This window comes from Anastrepha obliqua, chromosome 2 (genome assembly GCF_027943255.1).
Source record: "Anastrepha obliqua isolate idAnaObli1 chromosome 2, idAnaObli1_1.0, whole genome shotgun sequence".
Lineage (NCBI taxonomy): Eukaryota > Metazoa > Arthropoda > Insecta > Diptera > Tephritidae > Anastrepha > Anastrepha obliqua.
Genome location: NC_072893.1, coordinates 25419393 through 25429055, shown reverse-complemented (window position 1 = coordinate 25429055; position 9663 = coordinate 25419393). Strand labels below are relative to the sequence as shown.

At 41.0% G+C, this 9663-nt stretch overlaps 1 protein-coding gene across 1 annotated transcript; it reads right to left on the bottom strand.

Moving 5' to 3' along the window:
- Window positions 1-680: 680 nt before the first annotated feature.
- LOC129239377 (transferrin) lies at window positions 681-6749 on the bottom strand. The gene is made up of 8 exons (XM_054874840.1): window positions 6614-6749; window positions 6250-6492; window positions 6005-6123; window positions 2411-2570; window positions 2163-2320; window positions 1449-2092; window positions 986-1370; window positions 681-901 (listed from the first exon to the last, which is right to left on the bottom strand). The coding sequence occupies exons 1-8, from the start codon at window positions 6711-6713 to the stop codon at window positions 800-802; spliced, it is 1911 nt and encodes a 636-aa protein (XP_054730815.1). The 5' UTR covers window positions 6714-6749; the 3' UTR covers window positions 681-799.
- Between the last annotated feature and the right edge of the window lie 2914 nt (window positions 6750-9663).

The window sequence follows — 9663 nt, the reverse complement described above, 5'->3', positions numbered from 1 at the left end:
ATCCCAGAGGTTGTCGGTTCGAATCTCACGTAAAACACGGTCCTCACACTTTTCCAAATTTACCTACTTTCCTAGTTTCCAAAAAAACAAAACCCCCAATTCCATTCCTTAACCCCAAAAACTTATCCTTTCCATCCTTAGTCTGCGCATTATTTGCATTGTGGCTGCTAAAACAAGCAAACAAAAACACACAGTTACACATTGCATTAGTGGCACCAGTAAGAGGAAACGGGCAACCGCGGTAGTAGCGTAGACAATCGAAATTTAGCGAAGTCCTCAACCATCTGTGCGATACTTCTGGCAGAAAAATGTGAAACACAGATGGCGCTCCAAGCAGTAAGAAGGCGTTGTTTCTAAGCAACTACAGGTGGGTATTCCGGTACTACTTAGGACTGGTAGCGGTAGGCTATTACTACTACTCCTACTCTGCCAGAAATCAAATACATAGATTAACAAAACCAACGCAAGACCGAGTCTTGTTGAGGCAGATGGAGTTAAGATTAACTTTTCATTAACTTAACTTGCCATTGCCTGCCGAGGGGCCACCGCTTTAGAAAACAACTGTCTATTGTTTGGTGTTCATGCGTGGAGATTCCACTGTGCGCAATCCCGAATGGTAGTCACGCGCCAGCCCATTCGACTACGGTGATGGCCTTTTTAGAGTAGAATAAAAACAAATATTTTCTCATGTTCAATGGTAATAAATTTTTATATGTTTAGTTCGAATATATGAAAGAAAGCTTAATATTATTGCTGCACACAAGCCCGTATGCATTTAATTACAATTTAGAGTAGAATCTTAAAGCTGCTTAATGGCATTTGTATCACATATAAGCTCATTGTAGATTTGCTCATTAGTGTTGGGATTCTTCAAGTCAGTCACGAACTCAATAGCATCATCCTGATACAGGGGAGAAAGAGAGACGAACAAAAAATATTTGTAAATTACTAAACTATATTAAAAACTCTCAACTCCTTAACTTACATCGAACAGCACATTCTTGGCGTCCTTTTCGTATTGGCCGAATAGTGTAAAGACATCGGGCATTCGGCTACCTTTGGCAAACTTCGTTGAAAGCGAAGCAAACAGATGCCTGCAGGTCTCTTGCTCAACTGTAGTCATGCTATCGCGTATGAAGACTGCCTTTGGCAAGTCAACTTCCAAATTACAAGTCTGGTACTCGGTAACCGGTTTCACATCCAAGCTGGCACACACCAGCTGCTTGTTCTTGTATTGATCCAATTCACTGGAATGCACAATAGCGAGATTCTTGTCGGTGGACGGCGTGGTCTGACAGGGATTGATATTGCGACGTTTATTCAAGAAGAGCGCCGCCTGACGAGCGCGTTCGTTTTGCGCATCAAAGTTGCTGTGTGCAAGACGATAGGATTTTCAATAAGAAAAAATGTATAGAATGTGTAACTAAATTATATGGTTGGCTACTCACATTGGCAACTTTTGTACATCCTTGCTAACGCTCGGCTCTACAATGGCCACATACACATTGTCTGGTCCGTAGCTTTCATAAACGATCGGTTTGAGTTTGAGATCGCGCGCCTGTTTGTAGTTGTTGCCGTTTACCACAACCAAATCAGCCGTTTTATTTTGAACGGCAATCAAACAATCGTTCTCCTGCACGCACTCCAACTCTGGACGGATATCACGCGAATAGGCGGCACGGTGCATCGTTTCACATTTGGCCAATTCAATGTCGGTCTGCACACAGAGGCGCATTTTCCTAATGTCGCTGACATCACGTTCGATAACATCCTTATAGCCGGCACGCTCCAAATACACTTTTGGTTCAACCGCTTCCGGTTTGCTGTAATAGGTGTTGTTCTCGTTGATGAACAAATGTGCAACGGCCTTTTGGTTCTCGGCATGTAAACCATTCTCAAAGAATTTCTCTAGACGATTTTGCAAGTTGTGCAACTTCTGCTCGCCATTTACCGCATCGACATTCGAAATGTAACCAACCCATGGGCGTTGAGCCCACGAACAAGCGGGACCGGTAACGGGGCGACGAGTGCCATCCTCACAGAGGTATTCGAATTCCGAAGGATCGCCTTCAGCTTTGGAGCCGGGCGTGAGCTGCAAATGTAAAGTTGAATTGTAAGGTGGAAATTTCTTTTGCTTTTTTCACTCGTCATTCACTACTTACGCCAAAGTATGACTTGATGTATTGCACCTTGGTGAAGGCCACCTCACCCTTGCCCTTGTCCAAGCAACGAATTGCGCCATCATAACCAGAAAATATGTCAGGATAGTTGCATTGTTCGGGTTTCTCGCAAAGTGCGCACAAATTGGAGTATTTCTTCTCTGTTGGAAACGAAGGATATCGAATTAGAAATTCAAATTCAATTGCAGCTGAGCGTGCCAGCTATTAAGGCTCAACTTCAAGTGACTTACTCAGTAGACGATCAGTTTCGGGATATGGCGAATAGGTGCCAACCAGACAGGATTGTGTGAAGAACTCCGACAGGGCTTTCAATTCACGTTCGGTGGCGGTTATTTCGGGATCCAGAGAGATTTTAAGAATATGCGTATTCTTCAATTTAGTAATTGGAATCTAAAAAAGAAAGAGGAGGCGGCCGCATGCCATGAGTTAAATAGTGGTATGTGCACATGTATGTAAATATGTATAATATGTATGCATGTGTATGTATGTAAGCGAGTAGAAAAGTAGCAATAAACTTGTTGACCTACGCAAACTTGTGATTTCACTAATTAACTGGACGTAAAACTGGTATTTTGCATGGGAAAAGAGCCGCTTTGCATAGTCACGAACCGGCAATTCAAATTAAAGTAGCTTGGCTGCTCTAATAGATTCTGATTGCTTGATGAACATTTTCTTGATTTCACTGCATGGCTAATCTGGAAATTATTTAAGTGCAGCCAAGCAAGATAAGTGGCGCTGTGGAATATTTGCGCTCTTTAGAGGAAATTAAAGGCATGCAAGCGGCTCAGATGGGTTGTGAAGATGAAATGTAGCAAGCGCTGTACTTATATGGAAAAGTTGATCTTTAAAGGCCCAACTTCGGCGTTTCCAGCTAAAAATGTGTATGCATTAGGCGTCTTGTTCGACTTCATTTCATTTAGGAGCTTAACTATCGCACAGACTACAAGTAGATTGCATGAAGTGCAATTGAAATGAAATTTGAAAAGTCGAGCCAAGAAGCACCGAGAGATTTGGTAACTCCTAAAACACTCAGTCTCAAAAACCCATTGCATTTAATGATCAGGCGTAAAGCAGGCCACTGTCACCTCTTCACTTCACCATCGTCTTAGCCGACGTTATAAACCAATTGACCCTGCAGAAAAGAAGCATCTCGTATGGAGTTTCACCAGACATCTTGAAGGTCCATGTCGTCGATGATATCTGCCACCTCTCTCAAACAAACTTGCAAGCGAAGGCGGACAGACTAGTTGCGCTGGCACGCACTGTCGGACTGGAGGCCAACATCGCCAAGACCAAGGCTATGAGAGCCAACCGCAATGAAGTAAGGCATTTAATGGTTGACGGGTGCCCGGTGGAATCCTGCTTCTGCTACCTTGGCTCACAACATCCTGTGAGGAATCACCGATGCGAATCCGATGGAGTATTCTCTTTGTGCCATTTTGGAGAGCCAAGTCCGAAATAAAAGATTCACCAGTCTCGAGGCGCTAAAAAACTCCATTGTCCGCGAGTGGGCCAAAATACCTACAAGTCACATTCGAGCAGCTTGCGATTGTATTCTGGACCGTCTCAAGGCCATCGTCAAGACAAAAAGTGGTCATACTGAGCAAAAATAAATTGATTCTTAATTTTGTATTATTTTCACATACAGGGTGGCTGATGAAAGCCGCTACCAAAAAAAAATTGAATAACTTTTTTTCTTTTTAAGTTATCTGTTCCATTTTTGTTTTAATTTGCAGATTGTACTTTAAAATTTATTAAAATGGATAACTGGGACACGCAAACAAGAATTTGGATAGTCCGCCGCTATCACGTACTGGAGTCCGTAGTTTTGGTACAGAGAGAGTACAGGCGGATGTTTGGCGGCGATCCCCTGAGCAGATGGACCATAATGAGACTGGTGAATAATTTTGCTGTGCAAGGAACAGTCGCAAGAAGGCCTTATCGTCGAAACCCACCAGTTCGGACGGAGGAAACGATCGCTGCTGTAGCTGCAGCTATACAAAGCAATCCAAGGGTTTCAACAAGAAGCTTATCTGCTCAACTTGGTGTCAGCCGACAGTCTTTGCAAACAATAATGCACAAAGATTTAGACTTATTTCCCTACAAAATTCAAATGGTTAACAAACTGAATGCAGCAGACTTGCCGATTCACTTGCAATTTTGCCAGAAGATCCTGCAAATGGTGGAAGAAGACCAAAACATGTTAAACTGCCTTTTCATGTCTGATGAGGCCCATTTCGATTTAAACGGCAATGTGAACAAACAAAATTGTCGAATATGGAGTACTTCTAACCCACAGATACTCCACGAGACGGAATTGCATCCTCTTCGCGCGACAGTGTGGTGTGCGGTTTCTTCACGCTGTATTGTCGGGCCTTATTTTTTTTGAAGAAAATGGTCACACCGTTACGGTTACTGGAGACCGTTATTTGAAAATGCTGAAAGAATTTTTCCATCCAGAACTACGCCGAAAGAGAATTCCTTTCAACTCTGTGTGGTTTCAACAAGATGGGGCAACGTCTCACATAGCCCAGACTGTTATGACAGAGTTGCGACGAAAATTTCCCAATAAACTGATTTCAAGAAACTCCGAATTTCGTTGGCCCCCCAGGTCGCCTTACCTTACTGCACGTGACTTTTTCTTGTGGGGTTTATGTAAACAAGAAGTATATAAAACAAAGCCAACAAATTTGGATGAACTAAAACAATCCATTCGGGCAACAATTGCGGCTATTCCTGTCGCAACTCTCAAAGCAACTCTCAAGCATTTAAATTCAATTATTTTTAAAACTAGTTAAGCTACATTTAATAAAATTTAATGACCTTCAACTTGAAAAAAAAAATGAATTCCATACACTAAAAAAAAAGTTATTTGAGTTTCTTAATGTAGCAAAATTCATCAGCCACCCTGTATTTTTCACTCTGAATTGAATAAAAGTAATTTTCCAAACTAAATTTATGGCCTTTTTTATTGGTTACACTTCGAGTGCCGGGCCCTGTAAAAGCTAATGATGACCATATCGAATGAAAATAATTTTTTGTTTTTGTAATATTTACAGGACTAAGTAAAACTAACTGCATTAAAAAAAGTATAATATTTTCATATCTATAACGGACTTAACTTGTAACAGAACTTATGGCGGGACTAAGTATTTTTGCCTTGAAAGGTATCCTCATCAGCCGTTCAGAGGCGGCGCATAAAATTGTAGCTCCCTCCATTTATGGAAAAAGTCGCACAACCACAAAAAGGAGGAGGAGCTCGATCAAACAACTAATATAAAAAGCGCCAAAAAGCCCATATTTGCTTGGTACATGGCTGTAGTGTCATCGATATCTCGTACAGTACCGATGAAAAATTTAATATTTATGCTCGTTCTCAAGGTGACGATCCCCACTAAGAAAATTATTATTATTATTTTTTTTTGGTTTAGTCAGTTGTGAGTTACAGGGTGTTCGCAAGGGAAGTCAACAAAAAGAAAATTTGGTACATTTTATATTTTTTCTTTGATAAAGACGAAAATGCAAGCCAGGCCGCTGAAATTGGAATGGTGTTTAACTGTAACAGCTTCGTCGATTCCGTTCAGTCATTTTTCATGCTAAAAAAAATGTCGATAAAATCACGCAAATAATCGAAGTTGGCGGCATTTAGTAGTCCTAACATCGCCCAGGAGCTAAAGTTCGACCAGTTTTCAACCATTGGCGCAAAAATTTTACGCAAAAATAATGGGTTTCTCTTTTCCCAAACTAATATAATAATACTAATAATCACAGCAGGTCTTCTATTTGTTGTTGTTTTTTTTCAATCACTTTAAAATTTCACTCACCTTATAGCCCACATTGCGTCCGAAGCCGGTGTGACAGGATTTCTTGCCGCGCAACTCCTTCAAGCTGTTAATGTTCGAATTTTTCTTCACCAAAATAATGCCCTCATAACGGAACTCCGCTGCAATGGAAACATATTTTTTTCAAAATGTTTTTTCACATAAATTTTTCAAAGTATTGCATTCACTGTATGTAACTATCACCAAAACCACCACCACTACCACTTGCTTATCAGCTCACTACTCACCGTCCTTATCAGCCTTGGAGCGAATTTCGGAGACGACGCGATAATCCTGATTCTTCGTGTGATAAGCGACATACATATCCTCCGGTTCGCTGGCGAGCACATCAGCCTTACGCTGATTGATTTTGTCCAAACAATCGATGCGATCACGTCCAGCCACGCATTCCATTTGTATGCCAGCCTCCGAGGGATCCTTCAACAGATCCAAACAATCTTTGTAATACAGTTGCGGCACGCACATGCGATCTACATACATACATACAGATATATTTGGAGAGTGAAATAATTTTTATTTTTTGTTTGTTTTATTAATAAAAAATGTATTTAAGCAATTTGTATTTATTCCATTTTTGTTTATGTGGCTTACATATTTGCTCGTCAGCTTGGACCGAAGCCAAACTGACCACGCCCAATAGGGCCGTAGCCAAGTAAACTATTGTCGTATAACCCATTTTAGCGCTGCTCATTCAAACGCGTCCAATACTTAACTGTTGAGTGCATCGCCAGCCAGTTTCTTTTTATAGCCGACGCGGCTCTATACTAATTTCGTCGTTGGCGTTGTCGTCATCAAGATCGGAGCCGGCTTTGCAGCAGCTCAGTGGGCTAACGAAATGCTCGGGAATCACCAATTGATTAATTTTTCTTTATTTTTGCAATGTTTTTATTTTCATCTCTTTAGCTGCGCTGGGCTGGGCGTAGTTGCTTGACTTTGCTTTGATTATATTGTTTTTCCCTAATTGTGCGATTACTTTTTCTATAATTTTGTATGCAAAGTTTTGTGTTCAAAAAGTACCCGAAAGTTCTAAGTGGAAAAAACTGCGCTTAAGATATTTTCAAAGAAATTTTTATTTATTTATTTCTTTTTAATTTGTATTTATTTTATTTTTATTTATTTAATTCTTTTTAATTTTATTTATTTATTTCTTTATTATTTATTTGATATTTATTTATTGGGTATGGGTATAAGTTTCCATGTAGAACCCTTAATGATACAGGGTTTGATTAAAAAGTAATGAGCCTTCCCGGGCGGAGCGTCTGCCAAGCGATCAACCGAATCGGCTGGTGGGGGAAAATTATCGTTGGACCTTCCCCTTCCACTAGAAACAGGTCCCACTTCGCTGGCAACAGCGGTGCAGTCAACATCGCTCCGCGCGTGAAAGCTGTTTTAAAAGTGTGTTAGGATTTTGCAGTGGCGAAAATGCAACTGATCATCATTTTCGACTCTCGAGGCATCGTCCACAAGGAGTTTGTACCTCCAGGAAACACTGTAAACGCGGCATTTTACAAAGAAGTGCTCATTCGGCTGAAAAACCGCGTCGCCCGGGTTCGGCCCGACCTCGTCAACAATTGGACCCTTCATCACGACAATGCGCCGGCGCACACCGCCTTCCTTTGCACCTCTACATTGGCCAAGATGGGGGTTCCGGTGCTTTCCCACGCTCCCTACAGCCCAAACCTGTCTCCTCCGGACTTCTTCTTGTTCCCGCGCCTGAAGAGAAAGCTGAAGGGGAGGCGTTTCGACTCCATCGAGGCGATCCAAAAAACTGTGACAGCCGAATTGAACGCGATTCCGACGGATGAGTTTAAAAAATGTTTCCTGCAGTGGAAGGATCGATACCAGCGGTGTATTGACGCTCAAGGGTCCTATTTTGAAGAATATTAGTTGTATAAGCCAAAAGGTTTAATAAAACTGCTTACTTTTCAATCAAACCCTGTATATCTAAAGAGTTGTATGTTGACAGATCGACCGTCGGTAAACGTTTGCACGCGATGGGAATGGTCCAGAAAGCAGGTGACTGGGTGCCACATCATTTGAAGGAGCGGGATATCGAAAGACGTTTGGTGACGTGTGAGACACTTCTTGAACGGCAGAAAAGAAAAGGTTTTCTGTATCGCATCGTCACTGGCGATGAAAAATGCATCTATTATGATAACCCTAAGCGTCAAAAATGTTGGAGACTGCCAAGTGAATCAGGTCCATCGACAGTGAAAAAACTATTCATGCTTGAAAGAAAATTCAACGAAGTATAACACAAGCCACCAAGTCATTTTGCCATAAGCCAGAAAAAAATTCCCCAAAGGTTATCGCACCGATTTTACAAAAAATGCGATTTTAACCTATATATTTTTTTTAGTTTTTTTCATAAAGTACGATTACAGAAATCTTGTTTTTCCAAAAACCGTTGAGTTTGCTTCAATATTTTATTTTCATTTAAAACTTTCTCAATACTCATAAATCTAATAAGCCCGCAGTAGCCGAATGGGTTGGTGAGTTACTACCATTCCTGAGTGCGTAGGTTCGAATCTCCGAATTATAGAAACAGTTTTTTCTAACAGCGATCGGTTCTAGGCAGGTAATTCCGACTGTATTTCTTCCAAAAATTTGCCGTTCGCGAAGGCGAAACAAGGGTCAATGAATACAACATCAAAATGAGCCAACAATCTTCGGAATGACACATTTCGGAGAGCTAAAACTTAAAAGACCTGGGGCAGTACAGGATCGACTCAAAAAAAAAATTTGGTTGGTTGCTGTTGTTGTTGTTGTAGCAGCATAAAATCCGCCCTAACATGTACCGGGACTGGCTGGATGGTCGGATCACACCTCTCAACTGATAAGTGACTTTTTGGCCAAAAACAACATGAATGCCATTCCGCAACCTGCTTATGACTTTCTCCTGATCCCACAACCCAAGTCACCACTTCACAGAAGTGATTTTAAGGCGATTGAGTCGATAAAGGAGAATACGTAGGAGTTGAAGACGTTTCCAAAACCGGCTTGTGAAAAGTATTGAAAAAAGCATTGCCTTTTTTGCCTTAAGGATTCACTGTGACGTAAATAAAATCAATATCAGTAAATATTTAATTGAACCATTTGCGTTTTGCTGACAATTTCCAGTTACTTTTTGAACAGAAGTTATATGCAGTTACATATACACACATACATACATACATAAATATTTATTTTTGTCTTGTTGTTTACATGTTTTCTGCTTAATTTGCTGTTTTGCTCAAAACCTCAAACGGTCATCACAAATCGTGACATCGCCGCAGATTAGTCTCTGCTGCTGCTGAGCCGGTGTCGGTGCCGGTGCAATGCTCGTTCTCAAATGCTCTGCCTTTTGTTGTCACCTCTGCGGGATAACGGCTTCGGCCTGGCACCTTCACGACTTGCTCTGCCTCTTTTGTTATTGTATTTCCGCAATGAATGTCATTATCAGCGCCATGTTCCCCTCAGACCTCTCGAAAAGTGGGCACCTTTCACAGCGTAAAAACCAGTTTGTTCTCTACCTATTTTTTGCCCTAAGCTTTCATAATAATTCTAGTTTGTTATTTCTGATTTGTTTTAAAATATGCAAAAAGACCATATGAAAAGTTTATTTACAAACACTTATGTGCTAGTATATATACATACATACA

What these genes read in the sequence shown, in the direction of transcription:
- LOC129239377 (XM_054874840.1), bottom strand. Translation starts at nt 6,713, where the DNA reads ATGAGCAGCGCTAAAATGGGTTATACGACAATAGTTTACTTGGCTACG. An exon ending in CTCCAAGGCTGATAAGGACG is followed by an intron (nt 6,124 to 6,249) that starts GTGAGTAGTGAG and finishes TTTCCATTGCAG; the next exon opens with CGGAGTTCCGTTATGAGGGC. An exon ending in CCAAGAATGTGCTGTTCGAT is followed by an intron (nt 902 to 985) that starts GTAAGTTAAGGA and finishes CCCCTGTATCAG; the next exon opens with GATGATGCTATTGAGTTCGT.